The sequence below is a fragment of the Diceros bicornis genome, chromosome 5, assembly GCF_020826845.1.
Source record: "Diceros bicornis minor isolate mBicDic1 chromosome 5, mDicBic1.mat.cur, whole genome shotgun sequence".
In the NCBI taxonomy this organism is placed as follows: domain Eukaryota; kingdom Metazoa; phylum Chordata; class Mammalia; order Perissodactyla; family Rhinocerotidae; genus Diceros; species Diceros bicornis.
This window is the reverse complement of record NC_080744.1, coordinates 27967651-27989004: the sequence shown is the minus strand read 5'-3', so window position 1 is coordinate 27989004 and position 21354 is coordinate 27967651. Positions and strand designations below refer to the sequence as shown.

Sequence of the window (21354 nt, the reverse complement as noted above, 5' to 3'; positions counted from 1 at the left end):
CTGTCAGGCAGGAACTACATCATTATCACATAAATACTTACCCTAAAGCACTAGCATTTTCAAATACTTTCAGAATCTAAATCACTGTGCAAAGGATAACTGAACTGTTTTGCTTTTTTTTGAAAGACTAAAAGCAGTGTAACACACTAAGGAACCCCAGTAAAAGGATCTGCAAGATTAAAATCTTCCCTCAAGAAGAAGAAATTTATGGAAACCATGTGAAGAAACTACTTAAAAAGCCTTTTTAAGAATCATTTGTTCAATAAATTTTATGTCTAAGATAAGTAAATCTCAAAAATGAAAAACATAAGAAATAAGAAGGATCTAATTTTCAAAACACCTACCCTCTTGCTTTCTTTTTTCTAACTATTTTCTTACTAAAAGGAGGTAAGAAACACTCACCCATTCTGTAGCATTTACCAGCGCACTACTGGTGGGCTGAAGGAGGCAGGTACTCCTGTAGGGAGCTCCATTAAATCTGAAAGAGAAAAAGAAAAGAAACTCCATGAGACTGGGCTCATTGCAAGAGAAACTGCCGCTGCCACAATCAACTTCTTTCCTTTTCCCACTTCAACACAACTCCAGCATCCTTAGTGGAGACTCATTTCCAGAGGAAACCTCTCAGTCTTAGCTACTCATCCCAGCCCTTAAAAATTGTCAAGAGGGAATGGATGTATCAAAGGTTATCAGTCATAGGAAAAAGGACATGGTATGTTATGTTAAGTTATTATTAAAGGAAAAATAACCAATTCTTCTAAAAGGGAAGTAAAACTTCAGGCTCAAAAAAAGATGAGATATGTTACCCCAAGTCCCTAAAAGGCACTTCAAATTCCAGTTCCTCCTTAGTTAGAGCCTCTACTTTCTCAATGAAATTTTTAAAGGCTGTTTTCAGTTTGTGCCTCATTTCTCGTTCCATCTGTAGAAGAAAAAAATACTAATTAACTATAGCTGTCACTTTATTTGTTAATAGTACGTCCCTTCAAAAAATCAGAAGTGTTTCTGTGGTCCTTAATTCTCAGAACATGATACTAATATGTACACCTTATTACAGGTCAGCATGCCAGTAACTGCAGAGCTGAGTCTGAACCTAAGTCTGATCGATCCATAAGCCACTGCACTGCACCAGCCCAGCAGACACTTGAGTTGTTCTGCACACAGGTTCAAGGGTTGTTTATAAAACAACAATTACTGAGCTCAGATTTGGACTGCTTCCTACCTCACTATCCTGTAAATAAAATACTCAATTTCACAGACCTGCTCAGCATAGAGGTCATCTCGGTCATGCATATGCTGATGTTTCCCCAAGTCTGTGGTGATCTCTCCCACTTCTGTGTAGAACTGCACATCTGTATGCCGCTTCTTCCCAAACATGATGGCATTCTGAGGGCAGAAAGCAGAAAGAACAAGAAGGAAGTCAGAAGATTTAGGCTATGCAACAAAGAGGCAAGATACAACAACAAACAAAACATGAAAATATAAAAATACCTATGCTGGAAACCACAGCATTTATGTAAAATCAGTTAAAGCATCCCTGGTGTCATCATAAATCACAACATTTGGGAATGTGAAAGAGTATAAATATTAAAAGTATTCCTATTTATTAGAATGGACTTCGGAGATGATGTTGGTAATAAAAATGTGTCTAAAGCAAAAATTTTCTATCAGAAACAGGAATTTGGAGAAGACCTTTTACTTTGGATGGTCATTATACATCATACCAAAGGAACAAACGTGCTTAGCACCTTCTAGATACCAGGCAATGTGGACTTAAACATTATTTTATTCAATCTTCTTAATGACCTTATGTGACAGACGACATTTTCCATCACTATTTTAAAGGAAAGAGGGTGACAGAAAGACCTTGCCCAAGACCTCACAGCTAGTAAGTAGAAAGGCAGACCTTGAGGTGAAAGTGCAAGACGATAATCATTTCTCCATCACAGGGCTGGAACAAAGCATGCTTGATGTTATTGTATAGAATATCCACTTTGTCTCCTCGAACAGATGTGAAACGGAAACCTGGTGGAAAAGAAGGAAGCAGCTAAGTGCCAAGCAGCATCATTAGGCTAGGCCAAAAGGCACTGCATCTTTTCTGGCTGATCTGAACAGGGTCAGAGGAAACGCCAACAACTGTATAGAGCTTTGCTCTCCTTCTGGCCATACAGCAACGTAGGTAGATTCCTCCTAGCATTTCCTTGTCACTCCATATTATCTGACCTGTCATTCCTACAAATGTACCCCGAAGACAAAGCCCAGGCACGTGAGAGATCATCCATACCATTGACGTGGGCCTCCAGTGAACCTTGCATCCTCTTCTGGGCAATGTTTGGGCGAATGTACAGATCTTTCAGTTTGGGATTACTCCGGTTTAGATTGATCACCAGTGAGTCTTGTTTCACAATGCCCTAAGCAGAACCCAAATTAATGTGAATCCTCATGTGTCTTTACATGTCCCCAAAACCCACAAACGTCCTTTTGCACAAAGGTGCTTTGTCTGTGTTTAGGCTCACCTCCTTCTCTTTCTCTTCGGCTTCTCGAGTCTTATAACGCTTCTGTACTTCTTTTATAATTCGGAAAGCATTCTGAAGGTTCAAGGCTGGTACTGTCTGCTCTCCAGGTGCCTTCATATTTGAAGCTCGGTATGTACTGTAGAAAAGGGGAAGCATTTATATAAGTTTCTTTATCAGGCCAGGTAACCTGCACTCATTGCTATATTTTATAACTGGCTTAATATCTTTTAGGAAAAAATGGTACCACTGAGTGGTGAGACAATGCCAACAAAGCCAAAAAAATCTCCCTTTCTTCTCTTAAACAGAGAATGTTATAAAGGCTAATCCACTGGATGGGGCAGTCACACTTATTTTTCAAAACTGTCATAACCTCCCCAAATTATCTCTTTCTATATCAAGAAGGAATAGACTCCAATGTGGCACACATTTCCTTGAAATTCTATTGCAAAATAACTGTAGTAAGTATAAAGTATTTTCATGAGGATTCCAAATTAGGTTCCATCCTCGAAACAGTACAAAGCTTGTGAGGTGATCCTAAACAAGTGTCACTGAGGGAGCCTCTGCCATTCACTAGATGGGGAGGGTACAGCACAGAGAGGAAATGTTTCTGAGAGTACCACCCAGCCAGCAGGGATCTGGGGATGGTTGTTTTCCTGAGGACTCACATTTCCTTGACAAAAGTGGCCTCTGGGTTAGGAAAGATGTTGCCCTCATTCCTGCCCAGAGCACTGCCTGGGCAATAAAAGTTGATTCGCAAGTAAGTATAATCTCCTTCCACGGACATACTGATATTCTGTTCAAAGAAACGGAAAGCATTACAAAAATAAACAATTAGGTTTCTTTCCTGGACAAAGGTTAGGAATTATAGAGATGCTAAAATTAAGTTAGGAGTCACAAACTGACTACAAACCTAGCTTGTAAACCTTAATCTGAATTTAATAAACCACATATTTAGCTTATCTTTTTATATGACCAAATGTATTTCCAAAAGAATCACTGAGTTTGCCAAGTACCTTCTGCCATATGTACAACTACAGGTTAAAAAATAAAGTTCAAGGAAAGATAGGCAAATTATATCTCTAGGCCAGATCATTTAACTTTCTACAAAAAACTGGAAAGGAAGGAGCATGACAGCAGGAGGTAAGGGAGAAGGGGGGAGGTCAGTAAAGAGAGAAAGTAGAGCCTGAAGGAGCAGAGGGTGAGGGAGGATGCAGAGAGAACAATCTGTGGTAAGCACAATTAATATTTTAAGAAACAGTTTGGATGGAACCTCATTCAATGTCAGTACCTTGATTGTGGCAATGTGAAAAGGCGTCGCAATGCCAAACACGGGCATTATTACGGTCTCGTATTTCTTATCGATATAGATCTTCATTTCCCGAATATGTGGTTCCTTAGGCATCAAAGATGGGTTTTTATAGGACACATTAGATTTGCGAGCTCTGGAGTGGGAATGAAAAATTTTTTGAGAAACTTCTGCAAATCACACATAACCCTAAGACACCCTCACTGCTCAATGCAAACTCTTACCTTTGAATCTGCTGCTCTCCTTTCTGTTCAGTCAATCGCCTCTTTGCTTCCTCGTTGAGTTGAGCTGCCAGTTCTTTTTGATGAGCTCTTCGCTTCTCTTCTGCAGTCATTTCATTCTAGAGAAGGGAAAACCCAAGTTACCAGGACATGTGACCCATGACAGACATGAGATCAATGTAGTTTAAAATAGTAAACTCACTCGTGTTCTTTCTGTAAGTAATGCTGCCCGAGAGCCTCTTCCCAACAGGTCCTCTGCCTCATCTTTCTCCTCCTCCTCTTCTTCCTCGTCCTCATTCTATGCGGAAAAAGTCATAATTAGAAATTCAGGCTTTATTTTTTTTAGCCAATATTGTTTATCTTCACTGTACCAAACTTCCTATACCACTCACTTATCTTATTCCTACCTTTAGAAAAATCCCCACATTCTTCACTCTCACTTATCTTATTCCTACCTTTAGAAAAATCCCCACATTCTTCACTTTCTTCTTCACAGAAGTAAGAATAGTGGCGGGGCCATCCTAGAATAAAAGGGAGAAGTCAGATATCTATAGGAGCATTTAAATGAAACATTGTGACTTTCTGACCTAGAATACAGCTGGGCAATGCTTTGAACCTTCTGGATATGAAAATCTTGAACAATGAGTAAATACAGTCTTTATCCTCCCAATCTCTCATTAGCAACTATAGTCATGCATCGCTTAGCGATGGGGATACATTCTGAGAAACACATCGTCAGGCGATTTTGTCATTGTGTGAACATCACAGAGTACACTAACACAAACCTAGATGGTATCGCTTACTACACACCTAGGCTATATGGTACTAATCTTAGGGGACCACTGTCGTTATGTAGTCTGATGTTAACCAAAACATTGTTAAAGAGTGCATAACTGTATAATTTGGGAGGCAACACTGGGATAATGGTTAAGAATACAGGCTTGATTTGAAACTTGGTGCAATCACTTTCTAGCTGTGCGACATTTGGCAAGTTACTTAAACTTGTTTGTGCTTCAGTTTCCTTACCTGTATACATGAGGATAAAAGTATCTACTTATAGGGTTATTGTAAGGATTCAATGCATTAGTGTGTAAAAGAGCTTAGCTTATAATAAGAACACTGAAATATCTGCGATCATTATTATTAAAAATCAGTTCCTGCTAACTGAAAGAAATTATTCACAAAAGACCACAAATGTCCAGAATCGGCAAATCCTTAGAGACAGAAAGTAGTTTAGTCATTGCCTAGGCCTGGGGATTTGGGGGGAAATGGGGAATGATTGCTAATGAGTACAGGGTTTCTTTCTGAGGTGATGAAAATGTTCTAAAATTAGATTGTGGCAACAGTTGCACAACTGTTAGCATACTAAAAACCACTAAATTGTACACTTTAAGTGGGTGAATTGTATGGTGTGTAAATTGTAGCTCAATAAAGCTGTTATGAAAAAACTGGTTCCTGATATTATCACTATCAAGGTTCAAGACACAGTGTGATAAGCAGTTTGGTTTAAATCATTCCCTACTTGGACTACAACCTCTATTCCTAGCTGTGTCAGGTCAGACTGTTTACACGGATTTCTCCCCTTAGGTAGCATTTAACGAAGACTTTTAAGAAAAAACCATAGGGTAAAAAAGATGCCTCAAAAGTCAGTTTATGAACATTCACAGTCTACGAAGAGATACACACCTCATCCACGAGCACTGTGTCACCAATGAACAGGGCGTAGGTTTTCTCTTCTGGTTTCTTCCCTTCCTTGTTAGTCAGGTCTGAGAATCCCAGGTTGATGCTGAAAACCATCCCTAAAACAGTAAAACAGGAATCAGCTTATGACTGTGAAAGGATGAAGAAGTGTAGATTCTATGCCAAAAAGGGGGAGATAAAGCGAAAGGAACTATTCAAAAAAGTATTTTCCTATTGCATGCATGTAAAACTCACCTTTTTTCAGTTTGTACTGATTTTTACTATTAATCACTAAAGAGCCTTCACGGAATTCAATTCCCATTCCAAACCTAAAAAAGAAATGAAGAGAAACTTAAGCAATAGGCTAAAAGATCTCTAACGTGGGTCAAGTACAATGTATTCTATTCCAATTTTCAAGATAAGGCTGACAAACATGTTGAGTGATTTGCCCCTGCCTCAGTCAGTTCAGGAAGAGGATTTAGGATAGTCTTCAGGCTCTTAATACGTTGAAAATAATGTCCTAAGTACCTTATGTAACATTTATTGTATCAAGCCCTCTGTATTTTAGCTTATTTACCACAATTAGATTTTAAATTCCACCATGAAATCAAGTTACAAGTTTTCCTATAACGAACTTAGCAGACTGTTAAGGGGCACATTACCAAGACAGTAATAATTGGATTAAGAGAGGCAATTTTTAGTGGAATGTTAATAACCATATTCATTAAGTCACCTGGGCCAAGACTGGGTATAGGTGAGTATATTTCCTCTTGTACGTCAGCAAAGTCCAGAAAGAAACTATATACTCCAGACTAATTTCCATCTAAGGAGACTGCCTAGAGCTTTTGTTTCCCAAAATGCCTTTGGTTTTGTAAGATGTTATTAGGTATTTCTAGGTGTTCAATGGTCTAACATTTGAGAAACATTGGATTAAACAAAAATTCAAAAAAAAATTTTTTTAAACAATAGGACATCTCAGCGTATTTAATTTGAAAATGTGAGCTGAAGATTCTAAGAAGGGAAATATAGTATGTAACGTTTCCTAACGTTTGTAACTTAAGCCTGGAACATCTACTGGCATCTACTACATTGGTCTAGAAAAATTTCCACCCCATATCAGGATCTTATTCTCTAATAACACTATGTGTTTGGCACACAGTTAAGTTTAATAGTCCATCAATGTGGGGTGAATCAATCTAAGAATATTTTGTCTAACCACCGGCAGTCATGAAAACTGACTCAGAGTGACAATGCACATCACAGCATCTTACCCTAGGTTTTTGGTAATTTTGTTCAGCAGCTCTGGCTTCTGCTTTTTAACCACGTCCATAACAGCATTATACACATCACATATCTTCACACCTAATGACAAGACAGAAAGGGGACACTAAAGTATCTTTCAGAAAAGAAAAGTAAACACATTTTTTTTCACCTATTAAGTCTCCTAACGCACGGTTTCTTAAAGTGTGAACTAAGGAATGCAGTAGCAGGAGTGGTAGGGCTTAGAAATTTGCATTTTTTAAACAATCCACTCAGTCATTCTTTTTTTTTTTTTTTTAAAGATTTTATTTATTTTTATTTTTCCCCCCAAAGCCCCAGTAGATAGTTGTATGTCATAGTTGCACATCCTTCCAGTTGCTGTATGTGGGACGCGGCCCCAGCATGGCCGGAGAAGCGGTGCGTCAGTGTGCGCCCAGGATCTGAACCCGGGCCACCAGCAGCGGAGCGCGCGCACTTACCCGCTAAGCCACGGGGCCGGCCCAACACTCAGTCATTCTTAATTACACTGTTTGAGAATCACTGACTCAGGGGGACTGTGGAACACCAGTTGGTTTCAGTGAAATAATTTTCTAAGTGTTGATAAATGACATCATATTAAAGTCATACATTTTGAAAAACTGGACTACTAACTAGGTGAATTACTGTTAGAAGGACTCTGGCCTAAATTTTTCAGGATCTAGGATATGAATAGATAGTTCAAGCTAGAGTAGTCCAGATATGGTAGCCTCAGAGGGGTCTTGATCCTCATTAAACTACCTATGACATGGATTTCCAATAGGATTTCTCAAGATCAACTTGAGATATTATGGAGGAATGGTGTCTGGAAGCTCTGGGCAACATTGGTGGGCTTACAAAGCGGTTGAAAGGTGGTAAACATAAAGTCTCATTTAGCCAACTGGGAGTGTAGAGTCTAAAGGCAAAAGAGATGTGAGGTGTCAAACATTTTGCTTTCTTTTGAGGTAGGCAGTGGCTTGCTTAGCAGGGTTATTATTAGTTCTGCTCTCACATTAAGATTCTTGGTATCCATTCAATGTAGGATTAACGTTACACATTCTGTTAGTGGAGACACTAGTTCTCAGAATTTTCTAAAGTTCTTCTGAATTCAACAAATACATTAAAAGGATCTATGCTATGATCAAGTGGGATTTATTCCAGCGATTCAAAGATGGTTCAGCACCCGCAAATCAATCAATGTGATACACCACATTAACAAAATGAAGGATAAAAATTACATGATCCTCTCAATAGATACAGAAAAAGCACTTGACAAAAATCAACACCCATTTATGATAAAAAAACTCAACAAAGTGGGTATAGAGGGAACGTACCTCAACATAATAAAGGCCACATATGACAAGCCCACAGCTAATATCACAGTCAACAGTGAAAAGCTGAAAGCTTTTCCTCTAGATCAGGAAGAAGACAAGAATGCCCACTCTCCCCACTTTTATTCAATATAGTATTGGAAGTCCTAGCCAGAGCAATTAAGCAAGAAAAAGAAAAGGCACCCAAATTGGAAAGGAAGAAGAAAAAGTGTCACTATTTGCAGATGACATGATACTATATAAAGAAAACCCAGAAAACTGTTAGAACTAATATAGTTGTCCCTCAGCAGCCATGGGGGAATGGGGCCAGGCCCCCCCGTGGATACGAAAATCCACGATGCTCAAGTCCCTTAGTTAGCCTTCTGTATCCACGGATTCTGCATTCACAGATACAGAGGGCCAACTGTAAATGAATTCAGTAAAGTTGCAGGATACAAAATCAATACACAGAAATCTGTTGCTTTTATACACTAACAATGAACTATCCAAAAGAGAAATTAGGAAAACAATCCTATTTACAATTGCATCAAAAAGATAAAATATCTAGCAATAAATTTAACCAAGGAGGTGCAAGACCTGTACACTGAAAACTATAAGACGCTGATAAAAGAAATTGAAGAAGACACAAATAAATGGAAAGATATTCCATGCTCATGGACGGGAAGAGTTAATATTGTTAAAATGTCCATAATACACAAAGGAATCTACAGATTCAATGCAATCGCTATCAAAATTCCAATGGCATATTTCACAGAAATAGAATAAATAATCCTAAAATTTGTATGAAATCACAAAAGACCCCATAGGCAAAGCAATCTTGAGAAAAAGAACAGAGCCAGAGGCATCATGTTCCCTCACTTCAAACTATGTTACAAAGGAATAGTAATCAAAACAGTATGGTACTAGCATAAAGACAGACACACAGATCAGTGCAACAGAACAAAAAGCCCAGAAATAAACCCACACATATATGGTCAACTAATTTACAACAAAGGAGCCAAGAATATACAATGGGGAAAGAACAGATTTCTTCAATAAATGGTGCTGGGAAAACTGGATAGCCACATGTAAAAGAACGAAACCGGACCACTATCTTACACCATAAACAAAAATTAACTTAAAATGGATTAAAGACTTGAATGTGAGACCCGAAACCATAAAAATCCTAGAAGAAAACATAGGTGGTAAGCTCTTTGACACTGGCCTTGGTGATGATTTTTTGGATTTGACACCAAAAGCAAAGGTAACAAAAGCAAAAATAAATAAATGGGACTACAAACTCTAAAGCTTCTACACAGCAAAAGAGAAACCATCAACAAAATGAAAAGGCAACCAACTGAATGGGAGAAAATATTTTTAAGTCACGTTATCTGATAAGGGGTTAATATCCAAAATATATAAAGAACTCATATAACTCAATAGCAAAAAAGTAAACAAACTGATTAAAAATGGGCAGAAGATCTGAATAGATATTTTTCCAAAGATATACAAATGTCCAACAAGTACAAGAAAAGATGCTCAACATCACTAATCATTAGGGAAATGCAAATCAAAACCACAATGAGATGTCACTTCATACCTGTTCAAATGGGTATTACCAAAAAGACAAGAAATAAGTGTTGGTGAGGATGTGGAGAAAAGGGAAGCTTTGTGCACTGTTGGTGGGAATGTAAAATGGTACAGCTACTTATGGAAAACAGTATGGAGGTTGCTCAAAAAATTAAAAATAGAACTACCATGTGATCCAGCAATTCCACTTCTGGGTATTTATCCAAAGAAAACAAAAACACTTAACTCGAAAAGATATCGGCACCCCCATATTCACTGCAGCATTATTGACAATAGTCAAGATATGGAAGCAACCTAAGTGTCCATCGATGAATGAACGGATAAAGAAAATGTGGTGTACATATATACAATGGAAATTATTCAGCCATAAAAAGAATGAAGTCTCACCATTTGCAACAACATGGATGGACTTTGAGGGCACTATGCTAAGTAAAATAAGTCAGACAGAGAAAGACAAATACCATATGATCTTACTTATATGTGGAATCTAAAAACAAAAACAAAAACAAGCTCATAGATACAGAGAACAGATTAGTGGTTGCCAGAGGTGGGGAATAAGGGGTGGGTGAAATGGGTGAAGGGAGTCAAAAGGTACAAACTTCCAGTTATAAAATAAGTAAGTCCTGAGGATGCAATGGACAGCATGGCAACTACAGTTAATAATACTGTATTGCATATTTGAAAGTTGCTAAGTGAGTAGATCTTAAAAGTTCTCATTACAAGAAAAAAAATTCTGTAACTATGTATGATGACGAATGTTAACTAGACTTATTGTGATCATGTCCCAATATATACAAATACTGAATCATTATGTTGTACACCTGAAACTAATAGAATGTGGTATGTTAATTATGCCGCAATAAAAAAAAAAGAACTTTATGAAGTTCTAAGGAAGAGTAATACAGCCAGTGCATTTTATGAAGATGTGAATACAGAGGCCTAACCAGTCAGAGAAGCCTTTTTTTTTTTTGGCTCGAGGAAGATTTGCCCTGAGCTAACACCTGTGCCAATCTTCCTCTATTTTGTATGTGGGTCGCTGCCACAGCATGGCCGCCGCCAAGTGGTGTAGGTCCGTGTCCAGGAACCGGACTTGGGCTGCCAAAGCGAGAGTGCCAAACTTAAGCATTAGGTCATGAGGCTGGCTCCCAGAGAAGTTTTTGTAAACATCAATGTAAAACCATAATAACTACTTCTGCCTAAAAGAAAAGCAGATTCAAGAACTAAATGCTAGTATGATTCAAGGTTAGTAAAATCTAATTCTATTTTTAGTATGAGAGCCTCAGGGATATAAACTCACATAAACACTAATGACACTTTTGTTACACAATTTTCAAACCTTCTCTTCTAAGGCACCTCACCATGTCTTAATTCCTTTAGCAGCTCCTCTTGAAGCTGGAGCAAAAAGTTGTAATTTTCTTGAACTTCCGGAGAAGGGTCAACCATCAAAGTGCGAACAAGGTTGGAGCAGTAAGATTTGAAGCGAATACCCATGGCACAAGTGATGGCCCCAAAATGCATATGGTTCTTGTCACTAGAGACCAAAGGAAGAAAGCATTTCATTACCCAAACTAGCAAAGCCCTTCCTATCACTGCCACACAACATCGTAATCACCACCTTTCCCTGCTGTATCCCACAGCTGAAGCAGAATAAGGACCCAAATTTTTCTTTCTTTAAATAAACTAATCAGTTAATAAAGGCTCTGGAGTAAAATCAGTGACCTAAATATTTAGGATAAATATTCAGTGAAAGTTGAGTTGTATTGTAAATATGCAAAGGATACACTGATGTTTATTAACTACAGTCTAACAGTAAGGTGGTGAGGAGCCATCCCTCCACCAGTCCACTATGAACTATAGTATTCACTATGAATTAGTCCCTTCAGACTGACCAGGAGAAATAGCATTCTTTACAATATTTTTAAAAATTAGAAGGGGAATTACATTATGGTACATCTAATAAGATTTTTTTTTTAAATTTTATTTATTTTTTCCCCCAAAGCCCCAGTAGATAGTTGTGTGTCATAGCTGCACATCCTTCTAGTTGCTGTATGTGGGACGCGGCCTCAGCATGGCCGGAGAAGCAGTGAGTCAGTGCGCGCCCGGGATCCGAACCCGGGCCGCCAGCAGCGGAGTGCGCACACTTAACCACTAAGCCACGGGGCCGGCCCTCTAATAAGATTTTAATGATTTTTGGGAACATGCTCTGCATTTTTCTTTGGCATTTTTAATCTTGAAAAATGCTTATAATCAAATGCTCAAGTAAGAAATGAGTAACCGTGAAATAAAATAGAAATATGCACAGAATAAGACAAGAAGGCAATGCAGAAGGCAGACTTATTGTCTCCTCCTACTGTTCCGAATTCTGGAATGAGTCAAAGAAAAAATAGGCTAACGGTTGAAATGGTCTGGCTTTTGTTTTATTTTGAAGTTCTCATACTTACCTCACCACACTAAACTTGAGATTGTAGTTGCCACCACTCTGAATAATGGGAGGGTAACACATTTCCACAGTAGAAGGGTCTGCTCCAGCTAGGTATTTTTTCTCTTCAATGGCCTTTTCCACAGACTCAGCCAGTTTGCTGTGTCGAACTTTCTGTAAGTATACCCAGAAATAAAACAACACTTACTAGAGGGTGGCAAAGAGGGGTGTCGGGTTTTTGGATGTTATCATCTGAAGACAACCTATACCCTGATATCATTTAGAATGCTACGAAAGTCTTATGAAATGGTTTATGCACCAGATAATATACTGGTATACATGCAAAGCAAATTTAGAGAACAATATGTGGGATTCACAGCTATTCAAGGAATTCTCAAGTAAAATACTCGGTAACCTCAAGAAACTACAGTGCAGGTTTACAGTTATTTTGAAAGAGAGTTGGCACAATTATACACCACCAATTTAAGTATTGAAGGCTTAATTTCAAAGGAAGCTGAACATAACCAAAGCACTGCATGGCAGGGACTTGTTTCTGCTTCATTAAAACAGTAAAAAGACTTTCCCCTCTCCCTTTACCTCATCTGCATCCACTATTTCCATGACTCTTTCCTTGAAGAATTTGTTGAAGACCTCTGAGGTGATGCTGGCTGCTTTCTTCATTAGGTTGAGCTCCCCGTCCTCCTTCACAGCAATGGTGTAGGCCACAACTGCACTGATATCTACCTGAAATCAAAGCGATACGGGTTTCTAACATGCAAATACAAAATTGCTAAAGAAATGCATCTCTTCCCATTTGAATATTATCAGTGATGTATTTAATTACTTAGCAAACTATTCACCAGCAGTTTGTAGAATATCTAAATATTCTCTTTTTGGATTGAATAAACATTTGAAATAGCTCTTTACCAGGTCATTGTGTCTATTCTAAGAGGCACTGAACTAATGTACCATTTAAAATGTAAATGCCCCTCTCTAGAGGTTTTTGTAAAGGGTGAAGACGGAGGATACGCAGAATAGGAGGAAAAAAAAAAAAAAAGAAAAATATCGTTTGGACAAGAAACTAAGAAACAATTTCCCTCTGAAGTAGCTGAACTATCTCTTGAACGCCTCATTCCTGACTGAAAAGTAAAACTAGCTTACTGCTCAGTCAAAGGGAATGAAAAATGGAAATGTGAATGAATACATAGTTTTCCCAAAACAAATTCTCTGTACTCTCTGTTAGGGAAGACTGTCACACTTTTGTCTTCTCAACTCCCAATTTGCTTGTTTCTGGGAGAATTCTTACTTTGTCAAAGCCCTCTTTGTTGAGGCAGTCATTCCAGCTCTTCATGAACTCTCCAGGGAATTTGTCTTTGCTGAACACTCCAATCTTCTTGCCATTCTTGCTTTCTTTAATGGCTTCAATCATTTTGTCAAAGCTGCTCTTATTACTTTCATTCTATCAGTGCCACAGGGAAGAAATGGAGTTTGTTAATTAGTTTTAGAATCAGACATTTATGTCCTACTACTAACAGGCAGAGATGAATACTCTAAACTGTGGAAAGAATAAATTCTCTACCCATCCCCCGCTTACTTCTTTAGGGGAGATTGTAACATATCAAAGTTAGCACAAAATTGCTTTGGATATTTTTATATATTTAAGTGAAATGCCATATAAGTTGGTAAGGCTATTCTTTTTCTTAGGGGACAGCTAAGAAACTCAAACACATAGGTAAACAATATTCTGAGAAAGAGTCTTTGTCAGGTGGGCAGTATGACAAAAAAGATCACATTTGATAAAAACTGGAAATGAAGTATATCTCAGTTTTCTTAAGGATATTTAAGGTTATTTATTCTAATTAAGGTACTCAGATGAAAAGAAACAAGTTGACAGTGTCCTCGAAAATGGACAGATAAGTTAGTGTTCACCTGAACTTCACAGCCCATTTGTTTTGCTGCAGAACTGATAGGGTTAATGAACTCTTTTCTTCCTAACAAACAATGCAGATGTGACAGAACTTTGTAATTACAACCACAGTCAGCTACAATCTTCCCTTTGTATTCTCTTAAATTCCTAGAAGGCATTTCTGTTTATCACTTTTAAACATTCTTTCACATTTATGACACATTCTTTATTAGTTCTGACCTTTTCTCGTATCAGCAGTGTGATGGCAGGGGCTCCATTAGCATTCTCATTGCCCTTAGTGTTGGCAATCTGTTTCAAGAACTCCACTTTTTTCTTGCTGGCCATAAAGATGATTTTATCATCACAGAAGACCATGATAGTGTCAGTTAGTTCGTAACCAAAGAGCCATGTCTATGGGAAAAGAAAATAGTGACAACAGTTATTTATAGATAAAAAAAATTAGTACACTTATACAGAAATATCTATAAAATAATATTTCTGGAATTAACTTCAAAATAATCAGGGGTAGGGGTGCCTGGATGTGGATACAAATGAAATGAGACCGGCCAGGAGTTAACAATTTATTGGATCATGGGTAAATGGGAGTTCAATATACCATTTTATTTACTTTCATGTTTGAAACATTCCATAATAAACGTCATCAAATCATTTGGATAATTTGTGTTACAAGAACTACATTGCTATTTAGGATAGAAACGCATAAAACAAGGGACAGAGCAGCACCTCAGAGAACTGTGCGTTCTAATTCTACCTCCCTCAAAGACTGCTAGCTGCCTACCAATTATTCATTTCTTTTCTCTATAAAAGACTCGGGATTTTTGGACAGGCACACTGCTTGGCGTGAGGACTCTATTTCCCATCTGTTCTTGTGGCTAAATATGGCCATCAGGTTAAATTTTGGCCAATAAGTTATAAGTAGAAGTATTCTGTGGGACCTTTTCCATTTTCTTCTTTTTCTCCATTCTTTTTGCTTGGAATGTAGATATAACAGCTGGAGCTCTAGCAATTTTTGCACCATGACCGAAAGGGCTATACTCTATGGATGGCAGAGTAGAGACCTGGAAAAAACCTGGGTCCCTGATGTCTATCTAAGAGAAAAAGAAATATTTTGTTTAACCCACTGTTATTTAGGTTTTCCTGTTATAGAGAGTTAAATCCTTCTCAATTTATATACTTCTCTTCTTTTTTTCTTATGTTTTAAATCAGTGCTGTCCACTGAGCTTTTTGTGATGATGGAAATATTCTATATCCACTCTAAAATGGTAGTCTCTATTGAGTACTTGAGACTTGGGACTGAGGAATTAAATTTTTAATGTGGCTAGTGGCTACCATATTGAACAGTGCAATACATGACTCAATGATTCTCAGGGCTAAAAAACTGCTGGAAACCTCTCACCTGTAAGGCAGTTGATTTGGCATAAACAATTTCTTCATCAACCCCCACTGATACAACAATAGCATCAACATTGGCATACTCATCTTCTCCTTTCTGAAAAGTAAAGAGTAGGTAATTTGGTCATTTTCTTTTCACACTAGCAAAATAGGAATACAGACTTCAGTATTTATTCAGGATATATATAATTTTTTCCTAATAGAAATTCCAAGTTTAAGGTGTATATGTTTGCTTGGCAACCTCACAGCCATTAGTTATTCTACTTTTCAAATAGCTTTATTGAGATAGAATTCACATAAAATACAATTTACCCATTTAAAGTGCACAGTTCAATGGTTTTCACTGTATTCAGAGTTAAGCAACTGTGTCGCCACAATCTAATTTTAGAACATTTTCATCTCCCACAACAGAAACCCACAGTAATCATTATCCATCTAACACCCAGCCCTAGGCAACCACTAATCTAATTTGTCTCTATAGATTTGTCTATCCTGGACATTTCATATAAATGGAATCATAGAATACGTGGTCTTTGTGTCTGGTTTCTTTCACTTAACATGCTTTCAAGGTTCATCCATATTGTAGCACGCATCAGTATTTCATTCCTTTTTATGGCTGAATAATATTCCATTGTATGGATATACCATATTTTATACATCCATCAATTGTTGGACATTTGGGTTGTTTCCATTTTTTTGGGTATTATGAATAACGCTGCTATGAACATTCATGTAAGTTTTTGTGTGGACATATTTCTCTCGAGTATATACCTGGGTGAGGAATTGCTGGTTATATGGTAACTCTATGTTTAACTTTTTGAGGAACCACCAGACTGTCTTCCAAAGTGACTGCACCATTTTATATTCTGAGCAGCAATGTATGAGGGTTCCAATTTCTCCACGTGCTGACCAATACTTGTTGTTATCTGTCTTTTTTATACCATCCAACTGGTGTGAAGTAGTATCTCACTTTAGTTTTGAATTGCATTTCCCTGATGGCTAATGATGCTGAGCCTCTTTTCACGTGATTACTGACCATTGTATACCTTTTTTGGAGAAGTTCCTACTCAGATTCTTTGCCCATTATGTAACTGGGTTACCGCTTTATTATTAAGTTGTAAGAGTTTGTTTTATATTCTAGATATAAGTCTCTTCTCAGATATGATTTGCAAACTTTTCTATTTGGTGGTTTGTCTTTTTACTTTCTTAATGGTGTCCTTCGAAGCACAAGAGTTTTTAATTCTAAAGAAGTCCAAATTACTTCCTTGTACTTTTTTTTTTTGTGAGGAAGATCGGCCCTGAGCTAACATCTGCCAATCCTCCTCTTTTTTTGCTGAGGAAGACTGGCCCTGGGCTAACATACACACCCATCTTCCTCCACTTTACATGGGATGCCGCCACAGCATGGCTCTACAAGCAGTGCGTCGGTGTGCGCCCGGGATCCAAACCGGCGAACCCCGGGCTGCTGCAGCGGAGCGCGTGCACTTAACCACTTATGCCACTGGGCCAGCTCCACTTCCTTGTACTTTTGATGTCTTATTAAGGTGGCTTTGCCTAACCCAGGGACATGAAGATTTACCTATACTTTCCTCTATAACATTTTTATGGTTTTAGCTCTGATATTTAGATCTATGATTCATTTTGAGTTAATTTTTATGGATGGTGTGAGGAAGGGGCCTAACTTCATTCTTTTGCATATGGATATCAAGTTGTTCCAGGACCATGTGTTGAAGAGACTACTCTTTCCCCATTGAAACGTCTTGGCATCATTGTGAAAAACCAAATGATGTAAACGTGAAGGTTTATTTCTGGATTCTCAATTCTATTCCATTGATCTACATGTCTATCCTTATACTAGTATCACATTGTTTTGATTATTACAACTTTTTAGTAAGTTTTGAAATTGAGGGCCGGCCCCGTGGCTTAGTGGTTAAGTGCGCACACTCTGCTGCTGGCGACCCGGGGTTCGGATCCTGGGTGCGCACCAACGCGCCGCTTCTCCCGCCATGCTGAGGCCGAGTCCCACATACAGCAACTAGAAGGATGTGCAACTATGACATACAACTATCTACTGGTGCTTTGGGGGAAAAAATAAATAAATAAATAAAATTAAAAATAAAAAAACAAAAAAGAATAGAAAAAATTGTTAATTTAAAAAAAAAAAGAAATTGAGAAGTGTTAAGTCCTCCAACCATTAGCTACTCTTGAACAGCTCTGTAAGACCAAGAGACTGGTAATTGTGGGCTATGAGGTCAAATCTCTGACTTCCTCTATTAAGTCAAGAAAAACATCTCCGTAAGACTGTTCCACATTTTAAGACTTCTGGTTGCCGGTAAGAATCCAAATATAGCGATTGAGAGTTTTGTTAAATTTCTCTACCACAATAAAATATATAACCCAAAGAAGTTACTACACAGAAACATGCATTCCCCCATTGATTTTCAATGAGAAAATGTCTTCCTTCGGATTGCTCAAGTTTTATCATTAGTTCTCACTGATGATGCAAAAGGAATGATAGTTAAAACTGCTAATGTCTTAGCATGAATCAAGGCAGTGGCACCAAACTAGTTCTTTGCTACTACATACTCATGGAAAGAAAGGTAAAAAAAAAAAAAAAGCCAAGTTCACTAAAGAATGTCCTCAATGTAGTAAAAATGATTAGTATTATGAAATCCCAACCCTTGAGAATGTCTTTTTAATATTCTGTGTAAAGAAATGGGAGGTACACACAAAGCACTTCTGTGTGCACACTGCAGTATGACGGGTGTCTCAAGGAAAAGTATTTGTACAATTATTTGAATAACAAGTTGAATTAGCCATTTAAACAGATTTGTGTATCTGGTATACATTTTCTCAAAAATGAATGAACCAAGCCTGTCATTCCAAGAAAAATGAATGACATATGTGTTATCAATGATAAAATTTGAGTTTTCAAGCAAAAATTAAAATTCTGAAAAAACTTGTACCCACCACTGTGAACTTCACAGCTCCCCTACTTACTCAAAACTTTTCTGAGATCAGTGGTGATATTTACACGATTCTTTGATATCATATAATGAAATGTGTACATTAAGAAAATCTGCATAACTGAGGGAACAGCGTTTTCCAAATAAGCAATGTGTGATGTTACAAAGTCATCCATGGGTAAAGGATCAAAGGTGCAAGACAGAACAATAACTTGAGTATGAATTCATTGTTGGGGCCAGCCCTGTGGCCTAGTGGTTAAGTTCAGTGCACTCTGCTTCGGCAGCCTGGGTTTGGTTCCTGGACATGGACCTACACTACTCGGCGGCAGCCATGCTGTGGCAGCGACCCACATACAAAATAGAGGAAGACTGGCATAGATGTTAGCTCATGGAGAATCTTCCTCAGCAAAAAAAAAAAAAAAAAAAGAAAAAAAGAAAAAAAAAGTTCTTTGTTGTGGTTTCAGATTCCACATTACAACTACCTTTTAAGAGATTACCACTTCTAGAGGTTTAGTGTAGTAACAAAGAATATCCATAATTATCTGAAAAGGTTATTAAAATATCCTCCTTTTTCCAGCTTCATGTATGTATGAGGCCAGATTTTCTTTATATACTTGATACCACCTATACAAAGAAAGGCTCTTTGGGGTCCTGAATAATTTAAGAATATAAAGGGGTCCTGGTATCAAAGAATTTGAGAAGCACTGTGCTACATAATTCCTATCACATATAGTAACACTAACTTTGGCATCAGATAGTCTCTCCTCCCCAAATTTTTGCTATCTACACTCCAATTCTTCAGTAAACATGGGATTTTGTGGCATTAATATTACTAGAACCTTGGCAACCTCCCCAAATGAGCAAGAGGCACTCCCCTATATTTAATGCTTATGTGTTATGGACACGGACAATATTTTTTTTCCCTAAACATTTGTCTAGAAAAAATACCACTGAACCTAACCAAAAAGTCCCTTTTAGTATTTTTTGATACTTGTAATCTTGGTTGAGTCAAAATTTTCCAGCAAAGAAAAAGGTATCAATATGTACAAAAATTCAATACATAGTAACACGTTTTTAAAAAGTATATGAAGAGTATAATCATGCAATTTAATCATTAATAATGTGGGAAAATCATCCAAAGGAATCTCAATATAACTTAAAATAAGGACAGAGGAAAAAAGACCCACATGTTCAGCTCTTTTGTGAAGACTGGCGAAATAAATCCATCAAATCTCAAGAATTTCAATTCATAAAATGCCTAGTTTTCCACTGTCAATCAAAAACATGAGATGATGAACCCTAATTTCTTCTGGAACCCAGGTGCTCTGACCATTCCATACAATATTTTTAATTGATTCTTTACAAAAACTGGTGGACTGTAACACCAGAAGAAGTAAATAATAGCAGAATTTAAGATATCTAAAGGTAAATTTACATAAAATTTTCTTAAAATGTGATTCAATGAAAAGGATTACAATAAAATCAAATTATTTTGACAGCAAAATCTGGGATGCTATTTTGTATTTTCAAACCTTATGAGGAGTATAAATGCCTTATATAGATTACATCTGAAAATAGTCTGAAACTGTGGGAGGTTTTTAATAATCTTTTTTTTTTAAATTTTATTTATTTATTTTTCCCCCAAAGCCCCAGTAGATAGTTGTATGTCACAGCTGCACATCCTTCTAGTTGCTGTATGTGGGACATGGCCTCAGCATGGCCGGAGAAGCGGTGCGTCGGTGCGTGCCCGGGATCCGAACCTGGGCCGCCAGTAGCAGAGTGCGCGCACTTAACCGCTAAGCCAGGGGGCCAGCCCTAATAATCTGCTTGTAAAATTCACATGGTAAGTTACCCAAAGTAACATTATAGTAAAGTTATATATAATACTGAAATATTTTCAGATTAAATTCCAGAGTATGTCTAGAATTTGTTTGAAAATACTGGAGTGGAAGGGGGCTGGTTTAAAAAAAAAAAAGCCACAAAGTTAGCAGCCCTCGCCGCAGGACCAGTCCTACAGCCAGCTGGGGCTCGACTCTGTGCTGCTTAAGTGGCCCCAGATTCCTACTTGATCTCTTCTGCTTGGGCTGGCCTTCAGGACTCAGACTTGAGAGCCCTTGTCAAACCTGGACTTGCAATTCAAGTGCTCCCCTTTCTAGATGAACCATCTTGCAGCAGTGACCCCTGGTGTGCCCTGACTCTCAACATCCACTAAACCCTTTCTGTCTCCAAATTCTGCCTCCTTCCAGGCTTCTGGTCCACCTGACACCGAAGTCTTGCTGAAACAGGTGTTTTAGATGGGAGTAATACATGCCTTGCATTTATTATCTGTAATCCTCACAATAAAACTTTAGGTACAGTATGCATTATCATATTCAAAACCCAAAATCAAGACCTAGTACACTCAGAACTCCCACACTAATATATAGGCAGTCCTCACACTAATGACGATTTAGGCTTTAAAAAAATGTGCTGAAAGTCTAATTAAAATACACATATTAAGTTTAAAATACATATTTTTCATTAGGACACAATTATTATACAATAACAGGCAAAGTTATACTTTTTCTACCATCTCTATCTCTTTCAAGTAACAAATCAGATGAGAGACTAATTTCATTAGGGTCCTAAAGATAAAGAATCATTTGATAAACTTTTCAGGTAAGATGTTAGTATTGGTGACTTAAATTTACTACAAATTTCTTTCAGCAACTGCAAGGTAATAGGTATGAAAGTAATAGGTATCAAAGTCTGCCTTCTA

At 37.7% G+C, this 21354-nt stretch overlaps 1 protein-coding gene across 1 annotated transcript in view; it reads right to left on the bottom strand.

The window, feature by feature from the left end:
* Positions 1-21354, bottom strand: part of SUPT16H (SPT16 homolog, facilitates chromatin remodeling subunit) — a 38290-nt gene that overhangs the window by 9100 nt on the left and 7836 nt on the right. Inside the window, exons 2-21 of the mRNA XM_058541021.1 lie at positions 15635-15727; positions 14458-14628; positions 13618-13770; positions 12909-13055; positions 12334-12485; positions 11251-11423; positions 6989-7079; positions 5973-6046; positions 5724-5836; positions 4493-4558; positions 4240-4335; positions 4041-4156; positions 3799-3952; positions 3176-3303; positions 2511-2646; positions 2279-2405; positions 1901-2019; positions 1255-1380; positions 804-916; positions 403-478 (exon numbers count right to left, since the gene is read on the bottom strand). Of these exons, the coding sequence (XP_058397004.1) occupies positions 403-478; positions 804-916; positions 1255-1380; positions 1901-2019; positions 2279-2405; positions 2511-2646; positions 3176-3303; positions 3799-3952; positions 4041-4156; positions 4240-4335; positions 4493-4558; positions 5724-5836; positions 5973-6046; positions 6989-7079; positions 11251-11423; positions 12334-12485; positions 12909-13055; positions 13618-13770; positions 14458-14628; positions 15635-15727 (2424 nt within the window). The remainder of the gene's footprint in view (positions 1-402; positions 479-803; positions 917-1254; positions 1381-1900; positions 2020-2278; positions 2406-2510; positions 2647-3175; positions 3304-3798; positions 3953-4040; positions 4157-4239; positions 4336-4492; positions 4559-5723; positions 5837-5972; positions 6047-6988; positions 7080-11250; positions 11424-12333; positions 12486-12908; positions 13056-13617; positions 13771-14457; positions 14629-15634; positions 15728-21354) is intronic.